Source organism: Melanostigma gelatinosum, assembly GCF_949748355.1.
Source record: "Melanostigma gelatinosum genome assembly, chromosome: 9".
Lineage (NCBI taxonomy): Eukaryota > Metazoa > Chordata > Actinopteri > Perciformes > Zoarcidae > Melanostigma > Melanostigma gelatinosum.
In genome coordinates, this window is record NC_136642.1 from 8,587,327 (window position 1) to 8,608,472 (window position 21,146).

Sequence of the window (21,146 nt, forward strand, 5' to 3'; positions counted from 1 at the left end):
AGGGTTACTTGCAGTCATGGGCTAGCTAGCACCTGCAAGTTTGCGAGACGTTTTTTTTGAGTTGCTGGGCAGTACTCACAGCGCAGACACCCTATAGGAACAGACGGAGCAGAAGTGCTGATCTGGCAGGATGCTTGTGGTTTTCCTGTTTCTCCAACCATGACTGATCCGTGCAACAAAGGACAGTTTAAAGTAGGAGTTTCACTTGTCTGTTGTTTGTCAAATAAACACTGGTTCCTGAAAGAAGTGACGTCATCGGGGACAAACACCCGCCATGGTGTTCGTCATTCTTTAATTTTACATGCAATGACCTTTAACCCAGATAGAAAAGGGTAAACATGTTTTCTTGTAACAGAATGAGGCTGCTTGTAGAGTAAAGAGGCTTAAATGAACAAATAATTGACTTTCAGAGGCATATCAATGTCAATTAACTTTGCATATCTCTACATAAACACCAAATTCCAAGCCACAAGTCTTTAAGATTATTGTTTTGAGCACTTGCCTTTATTTCTGTTAGCGTACAAACAGTTGAAAAGGAAGTGTGAGGACATGGGGGGGGGGGGGGGTCATGTCCAATCAAAGTGTCCAGTCCAATTCGAACCATGGATGTTGATGTTGCAGTCCCATGCCAACTCAAAATCCCTAATATAATTAATTCAGATGCCTCAAAGTGGTTCTTAATAAGCAGTTACCATCTCCTAGATTTAAATTAATCTCATAAAAATGTGTGTTCTGCTCTTGAAACTCACAGCATTTGTGTTTCTTTATGAAGCAAATTAGGTTTACTTAATCTTCCAAAACAGAAAACACAGCTGCAACTTTGTGTAGCATGGATTCAAGCGGAGGGGTCAGAGGATAGGAGAGGAGATGAACAAGGGACAAATGGTGTCCTCTACTGGCCTCTGCTCTATTCTTCAAAGGAAAAATCCTGCTGAGTTTGAGCATAAACTTTTCTTTTTTTTCATTTGAGTTTAGGACAAATCACCATCTTTTCCCCTGAGGCGATCCAGATGTGTAGCAAGCTGAAAATCTCACGAGTTGGGTCCTTTGCAACCGCTACAGTGTAGTAAAGTTATGTTTCTTAATCACCATATGATCTGTCAGAAAAATGAAAAGTACATTTAGAAAGACCCACACTGAAATTTTTCAATCGATCTTTTCTGGCCATTTTTGCCTTTCTTTAATAGCTGATGGTGAGAGACATGACATGCAACGAATTATCCCCTGTCAGAAACAAACATAGCAGATATGCATCTTAACCGTTAGGAGGATGCACATGCTTCCAAACATGTGGGCACACTCTCTACAACCAGCATCTGTGCAAATGTGAATACCTCTTATTGACATGTCTGAGCAAAGATGTGTGTACAAATGCACTGATGCATGGCTTACAATGTAATATGGGCCGCGATAAAGGTAGAAATGATAGTGCCAACATAATGCGAATTCAATCGAGGGCACAGTGTGAAGAGAAAGGAACCATGGGAACAGCTCTTTACAAGTCTGGACCAGCAAAAGTGCAGGCCGAGGGTTGTGGGGTTTGGCTGCGTGAGGAGTGCTAATGGAGAAAGGATTGGGGTGGAGTACAGAGAGTAAAAAAAAAAAAAAAGTAAGATTCATTACTTCTGTGGGAACGGAATTCAATCCAATAGGCCAATAACTTCCGATAAATGCAGTTGTATAATTAGTCCTGTCGCCTTATGCAACAATTGCTAATGTAATGGGTAAAGATGAAAAAGTTCATTAGAAGTTGCTCAGGATGATATTGTTATTAATTAACTGAACCTCTTCTTAAATAATAGATTACACTTGTGTTTGACCGGAGACATGAACAGTGGAAACGGAGCATGTTTTCTAAGTTCTTTATTCACTCAGCACTGTTCAGCACACAGACAGTGTGCTTACAATGAGCAGCATGGTGGGCATGTGACACACAAGGGACACTAAAGTCAGACTGAAGAACAGACAGGCAGCATTACAATAACTGATGCATCAAGTTTTACATTAAGCACAACAAGAAATGCAGAGAATACAGGACACTTTAGTGGGTCACCTAAAGCCCCCCCTCCCCCCATCTTTTGATCATAATCATTATTCAGTGCATTTATTGAAAAGAAAGACACTTGTGCTTGGTGCATTTAGGAATGATATACCATGCCTATGAGGACAGCAGTTATGTGTACAACCAAACGAAATGTAGGAAGCTCAACACAAAACGTCGGGTGGTGGGTTGACAGCTATAACGGTTAATTACCGGTAGAAAAGCAAAGCATATTACCAAAAATCGTTTCCTGTTTGTGTATTAAATGCTGTTACTGACTGGGATGCTTGTGTTCAGTGATCAAGGGAGGTGATAAGAGAAGAAAGGGTGACTATGCAGTCAAGAAGCCAAACAGACGTTTATCTGATGGCTGTTCTGTAAAAGACGCACCTCATCCCCCTCCTTCATCTCATCATCCCCTTATCCTGAACAATAGAGCACCCATATGAAGATATCATCAGTAACCCCCACCTTTCCCCCAGGGTAATCAGAGTCTTTCTTTAAGAAGTGGCCTTGACCTTTTCCATGACGTTCTCAATCTGCTCACGGATCTGGGTGGCATAGGGGGCGATCATCTCGGTCAGTTCGTCGATCCTGCCTTCCAGGGAGGTGCGCAGGTCCTGGACGGTGGCCTCCAGCTGGGTCTTGATGCCTTCAGCCTGGCTCTCCAGCTGCTGGCCCAAGCCTTCAGCCTGGGTCTTCAGAATGGTGGAGATGTCGCTCAGCTTCTTGTTGGCGGTGTCACTGGCCTGCTGGACGTAGGGCTCAACATTCTCCTTCACGGTGTCGAAGTTCTGGGAGGTGCGGGACCGGATCTCACGCAGGTAGGTGGCCACGGCGCTTAGGGGGGAAAAGAAGGAGACATTTAGATTTCATGCAAAGAAAAAAAGTTTGATGAAGTGTAAAACCCTTCACCCCCACTTACTCGCGAATCGCCTCAGTGTCCTTGTTCAGGCGTTTCTTCAGCTTGTGGCTATAGGTTCTGATGCGGCCGCGAACATCACCGGTGTTCTGCTCCATCATGGTCTTGAGCTCAGCCAGATAAACAGTGCTGCGCTCCTTGGCATCCAGCATGTCCGTCTGGAGTTTGTTGGCCAGAAGCTGCAGGTCCTGAGACAGCTGTCCAGTGGTGGTATCGGTGTAGGGGGTCAGCTTGGTATTGATGTCATCTCTGTATAATGCCAGCTCTGCCATGCTGTCGGTGATCAGAGTGCTGGAAAGCAGAGGGACAAGATGGTCAGACATGAGGACAAATTAGGATTGTAACTACAGTTCAAGGTTGTGGGTTAGCAAGATTTAAGGTTTGGAAATGAGACCAAGAGAAAAGTAGGAAAGGGACAGCATTGGAGCATGTGGAGGTACTGAAACTAAGGATGTCGTGAACAAATCCCTGCCTGTTGAAAACAAGATGGCAAGAGAATGATAAAGTGAACTTACTCTAGCTCCCTGGTGAGCTGAGAGGTCTTGAGCTCCTCCACAACTCCATCGGCCTTTTCGTTCAGGTCAGCGACATACTGCCAGAAACGATCCACAGATTCCTCCCATCTTATTGTGGTGGCATCAGCCTGGCGCACAACACGGGCATTGCAGCCTGTCATGGGCACAGTGGAAAGGTTGGATGAATATACAAATCTGATCAAATAATTAGTGTTGTCAATCCTAGACCAAGATAGTGCACTTACCAGTGATGACTGCCAGAGCAAGGATCAGAGCTACGGCCTTCATGGTTGTTGGATAGAGATACTCCTGTGAATTAAAGAGGGGAAAGATAAGCAACAATGCAAAGGCATGAAGCAGAAATGCTGCCATTAGATAATACAGCAAGACTACAATTTAAGCACGAAATGTTTTTGTTTTGTTTTGTTTTAAGAAAAAGCTCACTGTTTTAAATGAATATAGTCATATGGTATAACTGAGCAGTATACAGATTTAAAACGAGAAATATTCCAATTCTAACATGGATAGAAGAATCGGAAAGACGTTTCTATAAACGGGTATTAAATGAGAACACACTCGGTCTCTTTGCACGCCGTGCGGTCCTGACACTCACCTGAGAGGTTGAGCTTTCTCAGTGCTCCCTGTCCGGTGGCTGCGGGTTTTTATACACCGGCAGGAGACTGTTGCGCGAGCGAGCGGGAGGGAGGGAGCAGGCGGAGGGGGGTGGATGCCCGCGAGCATTCACGTGGTGATGATGATTTGTCTGCCCAGATTCCTGTTTTCCCTCCACGCAACTTTTCACCAACAACGCGTCCGAAGTTCTCACAGGTTCATATTGTGTGAGGGGTTGATGAAGCAATCTGGATGTCACGAGAATAACAAGGTGAAAGATTCACGATCGTCGTGAAAAATACGTCTCTTCTTTTCACAGCGTGCAAAACCTGAACAACAGTGAACAGTGTTACTTACATGTGCTGCTGTTCGAGGTAGAAAGTAGAAAATTACAAGTTTTTTGCTGAGGCTAAACTACTTTTTTTCATTTTTCTCAGAGGTTGGAATCGTTTGCATCTTTTACTCAAGTAGTCTCACTACAATGTAAAACATTGTAATATACAAGTAAAGGCTGGTGAGATGAAGTATACCAATCATATTTATATACTGTTTTGTTTAAGTTTTAATTATAGAAAAAAAAGAAATAGTCAACAATTCAATTTGTGCTTATGTTCAATACTTGAGTAAATGTACTTCGTTAAATTCCACCGCTGGAAGCGGAAATAAAAACATTTATCAGATAATTTAGTTACTTCGAAAGAGGAACTATGAAGCATGATGATTTAATATATTCTGCAACCGTTTATGAAGAATTATATATGTGGCGACATCTCAACAGTGTGTGCCAATAATTGTAATTGAACAAGTGAAATTGGTGCTTCTGATTCTTCCCATTACTTTTATGCACCTTTACTTTTATTAGATAATGGTATTGCTACTTTTGCTCGAGTGCACATTTTAGTAATTCCTCCACTTCTGGGTATTGCAGGTTTTGTGTTAAGTGACCACAAGTTTGCAGGTTTTTCTTTGATCCTTATCACCAAGTGTTCTCATGTGAATATAAATCCCCCTAGTGCCAGGATGCAAATAAGCCTTTCACACTTGCATTGCAATCTAAATGGTTTGCCGTTGCTGACCAGTGACACACCCCTTGCTACCCCCTTGCAGACACACAACCCCCCAAGTCAATCCCCCTCAGGTACAGTAAAACCACTCTACAGAAGAAGGATTACAGGTAATAAAGTACAGAGAACATGAACTACCGTATTTGTATTACGTGTGAACTGGACAATGGGCCAAAGAAGTAGATTATACAGGAACCATGGAGGTAAAAAAGGATATTTGTTTATGTGGTAGGTTATAAACAGAGGACAAGAAATTCACAGGATTTTGTAATTGAAAAGGGGATGTTTGATAGAAGGTGGTTCCCTCAGCTTATTGAGCAACAAATGTTCAGTGGCAGAGCATAACTCATGAGTCATCAGTGTGTTTTGCTGCCATTAGTTATGATATAAAAAAAAAGTTTTGCTCTGATTAAATCAATGACTGTGTTTAATGACCCTTGCCCTTTAGGACTTGGGCTCTGTGTTGTCAACCTAACATGTTTAAACCCAACTTTACACAGGAACAAAGTTTAAATGGGTTGGCTTGGTCAGATAATTAGTGTGAGAGCATGATAACATTAGTGTGTGTGATAACCCAAAGGGGTCAACTGTGTGTAAAGCAAATGTTGACTGTTTAAACGCTGATCAAACAACAATGAGATTAAAGCCGGTTGATAAAATCTGAAGTAAGAAACGATAAGATTGAACTCAGGATGTTTAGGCGTCACTTTTCTGTTAAAAACCTTTGACCTTGATACACACTACACACACTACACAACAATAGTTGTAGTGTGTGTCACTGCAGCAGGTGTGTCACACACAGAAAGATACTGTATGTTCAGCTAGATAACAAGTCCAGTCCAGTTCAAACACACAAACAAATCGAGATTCATAATATAATTCCACCTTAAACATTGTCACGCAATGACTTTTTTTGTTTTGTTTTAAGAACATGTTTGATCTCTTGTGAAACAACCTACTCTTCTAAGATGCATTTCCAATCATAGACATAAACTACATATGTTGTGCTTGCATTCTGCAGATGTGATGGACCACAGTGACCAAACTACACATAGGCCACAGACCAGAAAACCCAGAATGGCGTGCCTGGCTTTGCTGAACCTCCGGGATAAAGAGTCAGAGAAGTGAAACAGAGAGATTCAAGAAGAAGCATGAGGTAATACAGTAAGATATCTGCCACAGTCATCGAAACCACAGTGGCTTCTCCTTTTGTTCCACACTAACAGAGGCAATGATTGATGTCTAGAACAAATGTGTGAGAGGGCATCTTTATATGGACAAAAGTAACCCCAGCCTGATGATGGTTTCTGTATGCTGGTTTGAAGAATTAGGCTTTTTGTTACGGTAAGTCCGGATGATCTCACCCCTCCGAACAGGCAAACATCTGTAGCAACGAATCAGTGAGGTTACTGCAGTTCAGTCTGTGGGTTAAAAGTTGCTAAACTGTGCATTCAAATTCAGAACAGAGTGTTTTTTCTGCAGCGTTTCCCCCGTTTATCTCCGAGTCAGCTGATGTGGGACGTGTGCAGGCTGAGCCAATTGTCTGAGCAGGGCTGCTGTGTTTATAGCACCTTCTCACTGTAATGAAGGGGTCACAGGTTTGATGCGTAGCAGCGCATGAATGTCCATCAACAAAAGTAACCCTGAGTCACATTGCTGCCTGCTGGCATTCCTTGTTTTAATGCTTAGGGGTTGTCCTTTTAGACTGAAGAATAAAAAGCCTCATGTTCAAGCAGAGCAGAAACTTGGTTGGTTGGCAAGATGTTTCTTAATGATCACAAATATTTAATTTGGTCGAGTATTAGTTTAAATCAGCGTGAATTACATCTAATTAAAGGATTAGCTTGACATTTTCGGAAATACGTTTGTTCGCTTCCATGCTGAGAGTTGGATAATAAGCCTAATACCACTCTTAGTTTCTTACTTTGAGAATGCACAACTCCTCTGTCTGCTTTAATCACCAAAAAATGATCACCTGTCTTGCCATAGAAAGTAATCGTAAGTGACCTACATGGATTTGTCTTTCATTTTTTTTATCCATCATCTCCTGTCTGATTGCACAATGCTGGAAAATACCATCTTGTAGTTGCTTTTAAGAATCGACAGGTTTTTTTTTTTCTTTCTCATTCATTTACTTAAATAATTATGTAATAACTGGGTTCGTAAAGCCCAAATCAACATTTTTCTATAGGTACAAAGTGCAAACTCGTATCAAGACAAAATAATTGTAATAGTGTAGAACAGGAAAGCTATTACAACTTTTAACATGCAGATTCAAAATATAACCTGAAACCTTCACATAATCAGACATAATAGGAAATCAGAGCTGTGTGTGTGTGTGTGTGTGTGTGTGTGTGTGTGTGTGTGTGTGTGTGTGTGTGTGTGCTTGGAGGGTTAATTGTGAGCATAGTCAGTGACAAATGGGGGCAGAACTGAGGAATGTTGTTTGCCACTGGGTAAGGCAGCGTGGGAGCAGGGATGGAGGCACAAAAGGAAAACTAAAAAGCAAGGTGAAAGCAGGACTTGTTTATGTGAAATTCCAGACTTGCAAAGGCAAACCTGAACATGCCTTATCCAAGACCCACAACTTCATCGTACAGGGGCGGGGCAGCGAGGGGCACGATTTTGCAACATGAACTGAACAAACAAGAAAGGCTTTATTCCCTACTTATTTTTATATGGAGCTAAAGTTTATTACTTTCTTGCTCCTGCCAAAAGTGAGGTATCTGCATTGAAAATGGCTGGCCGTCACCTGCACATCAACATACTGTATCTATAATGTAGTGACTCTATATGTTCACCAGGTGGCACTAATTCTTATCAAGAATTCTTGTTTCATCCATTCCAGTCCAAAAGTGTTTGTTTTTATGTTGATGCAGTGGCAGCTGGTGGAACATGTTCTAGGTAGTGCCATCCTATCAATTTCAGCAAACATCCCAGTATGATTTAATGCAAAAAAATTCATCAAACACGCATTACTACTTTGCAGTTAAATATTTAACATTTATTCCAACACGACAAAAAGCAGTAAATAAGACTTATATAATTTAACAGAACATGTTTATTTATTGAGATGCCCCTATGGACCTTGTTAACTTTCATACATGAACAGTTCATGTATGAAATGATGAACAAAATATACTTCTTCTAAAGCTGATTAAAATGATCAAACTATTTATTCATGTACACGAGTAACCACGTTGGAGATATTCTTATTCTATTTCCGGTTACCCATTTAACCACATTGTAATTGCTGTTTTTCTTATGCTTTTGTTTATTTCATTTCATATGAAACATCTGGCATCCTCAGACCTCGCTGACACTCTTTCAAATCTCAACAGGTTTTTGTCAATAACCGACAGACCCAGAAGTTTTTGTTTTGCCTTTATTTTCACAACATAGAAAGAGAACACATGTTTGGTCACAGATAAACTCTCAAAATGTATCATTTATCTTTTTGTTTAATACTTTAAATACGTATAGTTTAAGACAATTTCAACTTTCAATACTAGTGAATAACATGTTCATATTATTCAAACATGAACATGTTCTTTGGATCTGAGAATTGTGTTCTTTAGATGCCTTTTCTTCTGTTTAACATGGGGCGGAGGTTGACTTAGTTGGCTTTGGTAAAGGACTCGTAGAGGGTGGTGAGCTGGGCCTGAAGGTCCTGGGCGTAGGGGTCCAGCCTTTCCCTCAGCTCATCAACGTAGGGGGCGGCCAGTTCTTTCACCTGCTGGGCTCGCTGAGTCAGCTCACTTTGGACCTTCTCCGTCGCGGGCGCCACACTCTCCTTGAAGTTCTGCAGGTGCTGGTCCACCTTCAGCTTCATGTCATCGGTGTAAGGCCCCAGCTGAGCCTGCAGATCCTTCACACTCTGCTCCAAGTTGGTCTTAAGCTCCTCGCTCTTCTGCATCAGGGTGGTCTTCAGGGCGTCAGTGTCCATGGACTCTGCGAAGGGGGCAAGCTCCTGTTTGAGCTGCTCCACTCTCTGCTGGATCTTGACTTTCATGTCCTCGGTGTAGGGCTCCAGCTTTTCCCTGATAGTGCTCAGCTCCTGGTTCACACGCTCTCTCAGCACATCGGCCTCTGTGGTAACTTTGGTGATCAGGTCCTGGGCTGCATGGGGAAGCTGCTCCTGCAGGGTGACTGCATACTTGCTGGCCACATCGGCACTCTCTGTCAGACGGGCACTAGACAAGAGAGGGAAGAGTGAGATCAAGTTTTACCTTTACTTCATTTGATTGTGAGAAGGAAACGCATGTCCGTTAGCGTGTCAACAATGTTCACAGTGGTCTCGTCCGACATACTTGACATCCTGTCCGAGCTGAGATTTCCTGATCATCTGGAGGGTTTCATCAGCTGTCTGAGTGGCCTTGGCAACATAGTCCCAGAAGGCATCAGTCAGCACATCCAGCTGTGGCTTGGGTGCATCAGCATAGAAAACATTGGCATGACAGCCTGTTGGATAGACACACAGACAGTTTCAAGAACAGCTCAAAATATTTCAGCTCGATTTGAATTGAAATCGTTTTTCCATGCTCCAAAAAAAGAATAATGGTAATTTGTTATCATACTCACCACCGAAAACGGCTAGGACGAGCACAGCAAGGACCTTCATAGCTATTAGACCTTATAACAAGGAGATACAAAGCTGGTTAGCACAGCAGCTTCGTCAGCAAGAAGTACTTCTGAAACAAAAAGCTCAGCTGCTACTCCGAGCCAATTCTTCATCCTCTTACCTGAGTTTGCGAGTGTATTTGCAAGTCCTCTTGGCAGTGCTTGTGCTCAGCTGATGATGCTCTGCAGCTTATATAGCAGGTCAGACAGTAATGATCCCAAAGTCCAAGCGCTAGTGCCTCGCTGTCACCTTGACTCACTCTGCTGTCCTCACCGAAACTTTGTGCCAGAAAATCCATGAAGCACACAATCACCAGCCCAAACTCTTACATCAATGCAAGGGTTATAATATAAACATAAGCAGTTCTCTACAGCGTAATAACATAAATGACCGCATGCCTGATTTTATTCTTTATTTGCTTTACTTGATGTATAAACCCTAAATGTGCGTGTAATTCTTCAGTGTTAGAGTGTCACGAAATCCTTTAAGTTTAACCAGAAATGAACTTTGTCCTCACAAGCCTGTCTGTTCGTATAGGCCTGTCTGTAATCACTTAGCTGCCAAGACCTCCCGCCTTAATTTCTTTGATGTTCAGATTTGATTAGATACACAGTGAATGTTTTATTGTTTCTATTAGCTGGACGTGCACCAGCGTACGTCACAGTAGCTCATGGTTCTACATGTGTCTATGTGTCAATTTGGCCAAAGGTTCACAGACTCATACACCTGAAGGACAAAGTAGCTGCTGATTCACACCAGACATATCATGGTCCACTTCTCTGACATTTTATTCTCGTTTACATGGACAGGAAAGTATCCTAAACAGTTTCTGGGACTTGAAACTAGAACATTTTATTGAAAATATTTCATCATTTTTGCCCTGAGAGTCTTTCAAGACTTTTATACAAATGTGCTGAACTTGAATACTAAGCTTTTATTTTGTCTCCTGCTTATTTGTGTATTCAAATTCAATTTCAAATAGAGTTCTAATATGTAGTTTGGTAAATTTGTTCCAAACTACTTATTCCAGTTATTCCTCTCAGTAATAATTTGTACAGGTTAACAGTTTGAAGGATGAAGCAGTTTTCAAAATAGACTTGTACTTGTACTAAAAAACAGCACTATTTGATTCACTGCTGCCATGAAACAACCAAAACACTAAGCATGACCAATTAATATGGATATTACCATAACTTAACATGTTCTGCCCACTCCTCTGCTTTGACTGTGCATTTAGGTACGCTATATCGCACGACACTGGGACCTCCAAAGATTTATTGAAGTTGAATTTGCACACTGAGATTTACAAAATTGAGTTACATTGAGAATCCTGTCAGAAAAGAAATCAACAATCATCAGTTCAAATTGAGGGTCGGTCACCATAAATCACTTGGTAGCGAATCGCTCCAAATACGGAAACACCACAAAAGTAGCTAATTTATACGATTTAAAATGATGTGACTAGAAATATTGCAGTGGGGGTAGCCAGTCATTTCAACAGTGTATTGTTTAAAAAAAAGAAATTCTCTGGATGGTAACTTTTTCTTCAGCTCCACAGATCATATATATTTATGCCACCTTCTCAGACAGAGTGACAACCCTGTGTGCTCTTAAAATGTCCTTTCTGCTCTCATCTTCCTGTTACTCTGGAAATAACTCTCACCATCTGCCACGAGTTCCAGTATGAAGGCCTGAAATTTAAAGCTGTCAGTGAAATACAATCAGCTGGAATATATTGTACTGCACTATATTTGCTGATGACTAAAAGTTGACATTTTGTGTGATTCATTTGAGCCTTTTCACTGTAAAAACATTTTGGTGCCTTGTGCTATTTTATACACGTTGTTTAACCCTCATACAAAGTCCACCAGTGTAAGCATGCCAATGTTATCTGGAGTTATCTGCAGGCTGTTTACACTGGACTGCATGGGTAGTTAATTGCTATTTACTAAATGCTTTCTAGAGAGGGGTCAGATGATGACTAGGCAATAATTATTGTGGTGTTTTATTGTTAAAACATTACCAAAAGCCACATAACCAATTTATACTGTAACGGTTGTGTCAGTGTGTCTGCATTGTAGTTTCGGGGGGGTCATGTGATCGTAGCCCTGAGAAGCACCAGAAACAGGAAGAGAGCCATTGTGACAACATGGAAGGGACTCCTGGACTTTGGGCTCTTGACTACAATTGTCATGCGGCTTCAGTATATATTCAAGGAAGTGCCAGTCTGAGGGAACCACAAACCTGCTTAACTCTGAGAGTCGAACAAGCCAAAAGCAGGTGAGAATCACATTACATTCCAAACTAAATTTGAAGGAACAAATACAATTGTTGCAACGTTTTTGTAATGCTTCTTGAAAGTTAACTGGATCACACATTTCTTTTCCAGCAAGACGCAGTCATGAAGGTGTTTGTTGTACTCGTTGTTGCAGCGCTGTCTGGTAAGTTGCAAGCTTTTCTGTTTTTGACTTTTCTGTGCATTACTTCAGCAACTAGAAGCAGTCAAAAATAAACTGAATGGCTGAAAATCTGCACTGTTCTCAAGCTGTGCTTGTGTCCATCCTTCAGGCTGCCATGCCAACCTCTTCTACGCTGATGCACCCAAACCACAGCTGGAAGTGCTAACGGATGCATTCTGGGATTACATTGCCAAGGCCACCCAAACAGCTGATGACACCCTCCACATGATCAGGAAATCACAGTTTGGACAGGAAGTCAAGTAAGTTGTGTGACACACAGGACCATGATGACTTGGCCTGTTAGTGAAATGTGTCACATGGTGATTAAGATCAGTATGGTACTGCACAAACCTCTGAAGGTCTAACCACTACTTTGTCTGTCTTCTAGTGCCCGCCTGGCAGACAGTACTGACATAGCCAGCAAGTATGCATTCACCCTGCAAGAGCAGCTTCCCCCTGCAGCCCAGGACCTGATGACCAAGATCACAGCAGAGGCCGATGTGCTGAGAAATGTGCTGACCCAGGAGCTGAGCACTGTCAGGGAAAAACTGGAGCCCTACACTGAAGACATGAAGACCCAGATCCAGCAGAGAGTGGAGCAGCTCAAACAGGAGCTTGCCCCCTTTGCAGAGTCCATGGACACTGACGCCCTGAAGACCACCCTGATGCAGAAGAGCGAGGAGCTTAAGACCAACTTGGAGCAGAGTGTGAAGGATCTGCAGGCTCAGCTGGGGCCTTACACCGATGACCTGAAGCTGAAGGTGGACCAGCACCTGCAGGACTTCCAGGATAGCGTGGCCCCCATGACTGAGAAGGTCCAGGTTGAGCTGAGTCAGAGAGCTAATGTGGTGAAACAGATGGTAGCCCCCTATGCTGAGGACCTGAGGGAAAAGCTGGACCCCTACGCTCAGGACCTCCAGGCACAGCTCATGTCCCTCTACGAGTCCTTTGCCAAAGCCAACTAAGTCAACACCTGCTCCATCATTTATCAAGAGGCTGGCCTTGTTTGGTCTACCTCTGTTGAAAGCATGACATATCTGAATTGTACTGTGAACAAAATTAAACTCATATTTATTACAAGGTGCGAAGCAAACCTCTGCACTCGTCAAATATGTAAATACTAAGTTTTTATTGTGGGTTATGAACTTGGAGACTGTAATGTACTTTTTTGTAATTTCTGTAAATTGACACAAATAAATAGAAAAATCTGGAAAATGTACATTTGTATTTAATAGTCTTTCATAGAATATGTGAATCTGCAAGAAATCGAATCACAAGAAATGTTCTTTTCTACAACATCTGTTTAAGAGCACAGTGTTTTGACAAGCCATCCTGAAAGTACACAGCACTGACAGAATATGATCATTACATAAAACATACAGAGGGACGAACACGTCGTAACATGTCCTCGCGCTTGTCCCAGTTTCGTGTTCTTCTTCATCCAGATGCAGACTGTTGTTTTTAATCGGGTACTTGTCAACGCTTGCCATGAAACTGCACCTTGATGGTGTCATCACTAAAATCGAGAAATGTCTGTGAGAAGCGTGGCTGACCATTTGTATGTGAGAGAGGCCCAGACAAGTCCGTTGTGGATTCATCCCATTAGATTTCATATACAACAAAAAGTGTTTTTGCCCTAAAAATTCTTCTTATTTTATTCTATTTAAAATGACAGATTTGTTTTGATGGAACTTTGAAAACCACACAATTATTTATTTCATAAAAACGTAGAATTGCACAATCTCTTATTGTTGTAAATAGCCTCATCCTCCAACTATTGACAGTGCCAGCATCCAACGTGGAGGGTCAGAGTCCAATGACAACACCACTGCACTGGGAAAAACAATGTGTGACTCATTCTTGAGATATCGTGACATGTCTTTGTTATGACAGGGAATAAGATTGTACTTTTTTTCTAACTTACAAGTCCCTAGAGTTCAATCTCCCCTTACTGTATTTGCAGCAACTTAAAGTGCTACTTGAACCCAACGGCCACTTTCTAATACAGGAAGCTAGACGCATGTCTGTTCCATTCAAACTAGAACTCACACCACTGAGACGAGGGAGGTGCTCTGTGACGCACACAAGTTCCTTTGAACAAGACACATCTTGCTTTAGTCACTGTGGTGACAAACAGAGGTTTACTGTTGTTTTGATATAGATACGAGGTTGTTACTCGACTGTTGCTGCTGGTTTGATAAGCAGATCGGATCTTGTCTCCAGATGGCTGTTTTGTGTCCATGGGACATTGTAAATGCACTTTGTCTGCTCCACCTTGTTGTTCCCCATCAGCTGGTCTGACATTAGAACAGGATTGTTATGTGGAGATGATCTTGGGGAGGTGCACACCTCAGATATTGTTAAAACTGTCTCGGGGAGGTTTTCTTTTCACTCATTGCCTAAAAATGTTGCAACAGCTCCATTCAGTCCAAACTAAAATTGACGACGAGTTTAAAAAAGGCGGTATCTTTTGGAGAGCAATTGTATTGGACTGGACAATAAGTATACTGTGTATGTATGTGGCCATATTAATGTAAGGGTAAATCATATGTAAAGAGTGGTGTCTGCGAATTACACCGCTTGGTTTTGTAGTTTACTTTAGTGCTTCCATTGTATGCTTCATACTCCAATTCTACTACATTCCAAAGGGGAATACTTTTTTATTGTGTTGAATTTATTTAACAGCTTAAATTACTTTTCAGGTTTTACATACTAAATATATGATCAGTTTATAAAATGTGTTACATTGTTTTAGAATATAACAATAACAATAATAATACAATTAATAATAGAGGGGGACTTTGCATAGTTTTACTTTAATGTTTGGTACTTTTTGTTACTAGTATTTTAACGTAAGATTTTAAATAGGGGCCTAGTACTTGTAACGGATTACATTTACATGGTGTAATGCTACTTTAACGTCAGTAAAGTATTTAAAACTAGTTCCACGAGCTGATTGTAGACACTGAACTCTCATTTTGTGTGTTTGTGTGGGGGAAATGTAAGTTGCCTTTAGACAGCAGCTTCTGCCAAATGATTGATGTCGTTCTGTTTTATGCAACGTAAGGACGTCAGTGTCCTCCGTGCCAATAGAAGACGCTAGACTGCCACCCAGTGGTGAAACTGTGACAGAGCTTGAGTGCGAATAAGATATTTCAGATTTATTTGTTGTAATTTGTATCCTCTTCATTTGGTCTATAGGCATAATGTATCACTCACTGTCAGGATTACGAATGGTAACATTTTAAGACCTTTTCATATTTTATTTTTTTCATGTACAATTCAATAATAAGATAATTCTTTGTTTGGTCTTTGCTCTTGACTTTGTGTTTGGCTATTCTGACACACTTGTAGTAAAAGGAATTTTGGCCTGGATTTGGAATAATATGGTCCTACCGATCAATGTCAGAACCGATTTAGGAATTTCACAGAAAATATTTCATTTGTGTTTTTGTCTGCACTCTTTAGGTGAGCCGGGTTGTTTTCACTTGTTTATCAAACCACACTCAAACAGTCCAGGTGAAGCAGATGAGCTGAGATTTTGTTTTAAACTCTTAATAAATAATAGGAATGTATTTATTACTCCGCTTTTACTTTGATTGTATGCCAAGTTTTTAGGGGCTTGAAGGGTACAATGGGAAATATGTGACTGCATGGCATCTCTATATCTTTAATATAAAGTTTTCTAAACAATGGCACTGCAGCTTGCAAGACATAATAATAGTGTTCAGTTATATGTACAGAAAGAATGGAAGATCACGTGTGTTAAACACGAGAAGTCGAACCAGCATTCAAAGCAAGTGTGAGGTGAGTATCATGCCTGTCGACACAGACTATTGTCTGAGACAAACCAAATGTCAAGTTTTCAAATGAATGAAGTCACAAGATGTAAATACTTGTCATATTTGTCAATAATATTTTGATTGACAAAAATTGCATATTTGATTAATAAAGAAAATGTCATCAGACAATGCTTATTGGTATTTTGGATTGGATTGTACCAGAAGCATGCAGATACCCTGGATGGAAGGAAGTCTTCTTTGACACATAAAGGTGGGAAATACGAAACATAGGGCGAGTGTTAAATATTGTTTTTAAATGTGACTTACGTCGCAGGATACTTCTCACTCACTGAGTCAGTCCCAGGAATCAGTTGACCAGCATTAAGGGAACACTACACCCAGCAGATATTAGCATTAGCATTCATTTGGAGTGTGTCATTCTGATGAATAGAAGTCAGATGTGCATTCAACTGTACTCTTAGCTCTGGATTTGGTCTCAACTAAATAAATCCAATAAACTTTTTAGCCACTAAATGCTCCATGCAACCAGTAAAAGCAAGTAGATTTTTGCAAATGAGACCTTTCAAAAATCTACCGGTTGAATATGTGTCTATAGTTAGACCCCCAAAATAATGAGCGTGTGTGCACCCAGTTCTTCTAGAAACAATCACAACACCCCCTCTCTTTTACAAAACGTTATCACATTTATGTTAATCGTCATACATGATCACCATATATTATGTCTGTCCACTTACTTGATTTTCACATCACATGTTCTCATGCATCACTGATGCCCTCTGATATACATCTCTCTAGCCTCTGGGTACATCCAACACACCATAAAGGAAAGACATTTGTGCTACAGAATGTAGGCATGGCTCGGCCAGTCCTGGCTTCTTCGTAGTTGTCCGTCTGCCCCAGAAATCACAGTTGTGAGAGAGTCTCTGAATCAAATTTCTAAAACTTAGTCCAGGTTCCTGTGTGTCTCTGTGCCGGTCCAAGCTCTGGCCTGCAAGCTGGCTCCAGGCAGCCCCCACACCTCTAGCCAATGGTGACACCAAAGCCACACTGGAACTTGTTCTTGCGGTGGTTGAGGAAAGCCCCTAGGGCCAGCGTGAGAGGCAGAGGCAGCAGTTTCTTTTCAAGGGTCGCCCCAACCACCCAGTTACTGTCAACTGTGCCTGCGGCGGGACAACGGGGGGAAAATATTATTAATTTTGCAGTTTTCTATGCGTATATGGGTATTCATACTGTATTTATTTACCTTTAAAGAGAAAGTTTGCTTTGGGAACGTCCAACTGGTAACCAATGGATGTTGTGGTGTCTTGCGTCCTTGTGTTGGCTTCAAATTCAACTCCTATCTGCAACTGCATAAGAAGACAGAAGAAACTTTGAAAGGTACCCACTTGATCACTCAGACTTCTAGAGCCTCAAATTAGTTTCAGCTGAATTTGTTTTTGCACAGAAAGAGGATTGTGGGTTTTGTCCTTATCGCTTATATTTCATTTGCTTTAGGAAAGGACAGGAGGAGGAACAACTGTGACCAAGAACTGTTTCAATGTACATATAGGGAAGTGAGGATTGTTTTAAGACAGACTTGAGAAAATGTGAACCTATCCTTTAAGCTAATCATCAGATCTTCAACCAAATTGCTGCATTCGAGCAGTATTGGGAGACAAACCATGACTGTTCCACAGAAATATATCCACACACACTAATAACTAACTAATTTAATAATACCTGATCATTGGCTTTGTGATAGTATGTAGCATGAGCTCCTGCCCCGCCCACAGTCAATGTAGCAACGTAGTTGTCCCCTGTGGAGAAATAAAGGGATTTGAACATCCATCACACGGGTAACACAAAACAATGAATGACATTTTTTGGAAATTAGCAACCAAATATTGAATCATAGCCAACAAAGCAAGATTTGAATACACAAATACAAGCATTAGGTAGTCTTGAAGTGTACATTTCAAAAAGCACAGAGTGGAGAGTTACCTGTGTACCTTCCTAAGAGGGAGGTGACCGCTCCTTCCTCCCCTGGTCTCCTGTGGAACACCACCTCACCACCTAGAGCCAGAGCTGGTGTGATAGACTGGAGATAGTGGCCCACCAAAATGCCTGAGGGAAAGTAGTAAAAGAGCTACCATTATATAAACAGTGTAGTCCATTCTCATCCATAGTTTGGAGTTTGGACGCCTTCCAACATGCACTTTGGTGTGGAATAGTGATGAGCAGGTTTAGTAAGCTTACTAGAAAATATCAGGTTCAGGATGGCAACAAGATGACATTTGAACACATACATTTAACAAAATGATTACACAATAAATAGCTCTCCTCCTGCCGACTTCTACAGAGATTTGATTTGCACAACTTGTATTATTCTGTATTTAGCCTACAATTTTAAAAGTTTGGCCACATCTGGTTTAGGCTGTTGGAGAATAAATTCTACATCTGGGTCAAGACTGAAGAGAAGTTCCCATGTCCTGCTTGCCTCCTGCGTATTTAAGTGGTAAACAACGGCCCGGCTTAGTTACCGGTGGACCAGCTATTCTCATTTTAGACGCTCCTCTGAGTTTTGATGGAGCGGCTGTTCGGTCAAGTGTGACATCTAGTGGTAAAATACTGTATATAACGCTCCAGTGATGTGGCTTACCATCAAACTTGTTTACACCAGCCAAACTCTAAAAACATGTATAATCTGGTGCTATCGCTTACTGTGTATCTAGTGCGGACCAAAGAGTATCTCAGCCTTTCAGACAAGGCATCTTTGATGCATAACAGGGGACCAAAATGCAACTAACAGTTGTTTTAACTATTGAATATTCCTATTCTTTTTCTGTAAATTGTTTGGTCTAAAAATAATGTCAGAAAAGGTTGGAAAATACTGACAAATGTTTTGTCCACCGCACAGAGGTTGGCAAATATACTCAATTTGTGAACTTTTCATATCAATAATTTAAGCTTAGAAACCAAATATTTTTTAGCCAGGAGCTCCAGCATTTAGATCAAGTAGCTTGTGGCAAATTAGTGTGGGATAAAAACCCTCTGCTGAACTTGTTACAAGGCATTGTTAACAAATAAATCATACCAGATCCAACGGTTACATCTGGATTCCCGAGCGTCACAGCGGAGGTAAAGTCTTCACCACGCCACTCCAAGTCACACTGCCAGTTCACAAACTTATGCTGCTGAGTCTGCAACACACAAAAAGTTGAACAACAAATATTCTGAGGGCGGAATGGAACGGTCAGTGACACTTAAAAGCTGAATAAGAGACCCAGCATCTGAAAGGCGGTTCCCTCAAAAAGTCCACACACCTGGATGGCTATTTTGGAGCGCACAGCAGATGTGAGCTGGTGGATGATCTGAGCATTCAGACTACCAGTGTTGTCCATATCTCCAACAATGACTGGGAAAGACTGTGGGGAACAACACACACATTCATCAGTTTTCAAGTTGAGCCGTATTTAACAACTGCTTTAGTGCTCCTTGTGAGCAAGCAAAGCAAAAACAAACTTAAGTATGTTATTCAGTTTTGAACCCTAATAAAGAAAAAACATGCCATTAAAACGATCTAGCTGAACTGTCAGTAAGCAATAAAAGACTTATAACCCTAACCACCAACTAAATACATTTTTCACATAAAAATATTGACTTTTTTTCAGTCATTGAGCAAAGAAACAACTAAAGACATACATCAGACTTCTATCATAATAAATGTAAACAGAATTTTAGTGGTTTGTTGAAGAGATGGGAAAATGATCATTACCTCTGCTGGTCCAGTCTGTTTGGTGCCTACGTAGGTGGAACCAAATCGATAACCAGATTCACCAAGTGTGCTCAGGGTAACCGTATGGCTGACCTGGAAGTGGTTACTCAGGCCCTTGTTGACCACTAACCGCACCCCTTCCATTTGCAGAGGGTACACCTCTGAAACAGAGAAAGTGCAAAAAAAAAAAAAAGAAGATGTATGTAACTCAGACAATTATTCATGCCAATAGTCATACTGTCTTTATAATACAATGCCCGTTACTTAAAAGCTGAACAAATTTGAAGATTAAACTACATCATTCAGAAATTACCACCACACAACGCAACAGCTGTTTTTCTAACCTTTACATTTGCGGTGGCACTCCTCATAGGTGCCTGGGTGTGGAAGTGGAGGGTCTGCATCTGCCGTCTGCTGGCCGGATCCAGATGCTGGAGGGACGGAAGACATTGAGGGCATACTGAACCCTGGAGGGACGGACACCAGCCCTTGGACCCCTTGACTACTTCCAGCTGCTGCTGGGGCAGGACTGGGGGAGGCGGCAGCCAACACACTGCCCATACTGTAACAGACTAGGAGAGAGAGAGATGGACAGTAGATGAATATTGTTCAATTATATCAACGTAATCCAATCACTGCAGGTTAGCGTATGTTAAAATAATCCCTGATAAAGTGCAAGACAAAATTGGAAAAGTAACGTTATTAGCTTGAATGACTTGCGAGGTTTGACATGAAGACAGTGATCTGCTTGGCATACAATCACCCACTGACTCACACAGTAGACCCAGTGCACTTGGGCACAGTTAGCTTATGTCCATGCTAACATTAACGTGACTAGCTTAGCTCCAGTGAGCGATCTGTCCTAGTGTCCTGGCAGTAACAGTAGCGCTACAGTAGGTCGGTTGGTTATAACTAAGGCCCAGTTTAGTCCGACTCTCCATAACGTTACTAGATTCCAACACAACCTGGTGACTACAATAAATATTCAGCTGCAACGTGTGGCTTGTTACAACTAGAGATAAGCCAGCCTCCGGTAAGAGTATCCGGTATTTAACCTGTGAAGGCTGAAGCAAGCTAGCAGGATTGGCCGGTTGGTTAGCTAGCAGGCTAGGTAACGTTAGCCATGTGGGGTCGACCACGAGACCTATTTGTCTTCATATGGGAATTACTGTAACTGGGAATACAACATGTGGCCTTTTGACACACAACTATCTTCTTCTTACGAAATCAATCTTTTAATGTAACGTTTTAGATACTCACGCTGACGGTTTGGGTTCCGGGGGTAGACCAACACCGGCAAAGTTCACCACAACGTCCGTGACTGTGGTTGACAAAGGGCCCGCCCATTTCACGAA

The 21,146-nt window shown here is 41.5% G+C and overlaps 4 protein-coding genes across 4 annotated transcripts; 1 reads left to right on the forward strand and 3 right to left on the reverse strand.

The window, feature by feature from the left end:
• Positions 1-1,846: 1,846 nt before the first annotated feature.
• apoeb (apolipoprotein Eb) lies at positions 1,847-4,162 on the reverse strand. Its single transcript, XM_079275432.1, has 5 exons — positions 4,092-4,162; positions 3,724-3,787; positions 3,479-3,632; positions 2,967-3,254; positions 1,847-2,881 (listed from the first exon to the last, which is right to left on the reverse strand). The coding sequence occupies exons 2-5, from the start codon at positions 3,764-3,766 to the stop codon at positions 2,542-2,544; spliced, it is 825 nt and encodes a 274-aa protein (XP_079131558.1). The 5' UTR covers positions 3,767-3,787; positions 4,092-4,162; the 3' UTR covers positions 1,847-2,541.
• Positions 4,163-8,770: 4,608 nt separating this feature from the next.
• LOC306781957 (uncharacterized protein) lies at positions 8,771-10,073 on the reverse strand (the record flags this gene model as incomplete). The annotated part of the gene is made up of 4 exons (XM_079275085.1): positions 8,771-9,347; positions 9,465-9,615; positions 9,736-9,787; positions 9,897-10,073. The coding sequence occupies 4 exons, from the start codon at positions 10,071-10,073 to the stop codon at positions 8,771-8,773; spliced, it is 957 nt and encodes a 318-aa protein (XP_079131211.1).
• A 2,103-nt stretch (positions 10,074-12,176) lies between these two features.
• On the forward strand, positions 12,177-13,199 carry LOC306782187 (uncharacterized protein; the record flags this gene model as incomplete). The annotated part of the gene is made up of 3 exons (XM_079275425.1): positions 12,177-12,216; positions 12,344-12,494; positions 12,623-13,199. 3 exons carry the CDS (start codon positions 12,177-12,179, stop codon positions 13,197-13,199), a joined length of 768 nt encoding a protein of 255 aa, XP_079131551.1.
• Positions 13,200-16,700: 3,501 nt separating this feature from the next.
• On the reverse strand, positions 16,701-21,127 carry tomm40 (translocase of outer mitochondrial membrane 40 homolog (yeast)). Its single transcript, XM_079274857.1, has 9 exons — positions 21,052-21,127; positions 20,136-20,363; positions 19,792-19,952; positions 19,340-19,441; positions 19,111-19,216; positions 18,018-18,140; positions 17,757-17,833; positions 17,281-17,383; positions 16,701-17,197 (listed from the first exon to the last, which is right to left on the reverse strand). Exons 2-9 carry the CDS (start codon positions 20,350-20,352, stop codon positions 17,058-17,060), a joined length of 1,029 nt encoding a protein of 342 aa, XP_079130983.1. The 5' UTR covers positions 20,353-20,363; positions 21,052-21,127; the 3' UTR covers positions 16,701-17,057.
• Between the last annotated feature and the right edge of the window lie 19 nt (positions 21,128-21,146).

Coding starts and splice junctions, on each gene's coding strand:
- apoeb (XM_079275432.1), bottom strand. CDS start 3,766: ATGAAGGCCGTAGCTCTGATCCTTGCTCTGGCAGTCATCACTG. Junction 3,255..3,478: donor CAGCTCACCAGGGAGCTAGA/GTAAGTTCACTT, acceptor TCTGCTTTCCAG/CACTCTGATCACCGACAGCA. Junction 2,882..2,966: donor GACACTGAGGCGATTCGCGA/GTAAGTGGGGGT, acceptor TTCCCCCCTAAG/CGCCGTGGCCACCTACCTGC.
- tomm40 (XM_079274857.1), bottom strand. CDS start 20,352: ATGGGCAGTGTGTTGGCTGCCGCCTCCCCCAGTCCTGCCCCAGCAGCA. Junction 19,953..20,135: donor GTGCCACCGCAAATGTAAAG/GTTAGAAAAACA, acceptor TCTCTGTTTCAG/AGGTGTACCCTCTGCAAATG. Junction 19,217..19,339: donor GCTCCAAAATAGCCATCCAG/GTGTGTGGACTT, acceptor TGTGTGTTGCAG/ACTCAGCAGCATAAGTTTGT.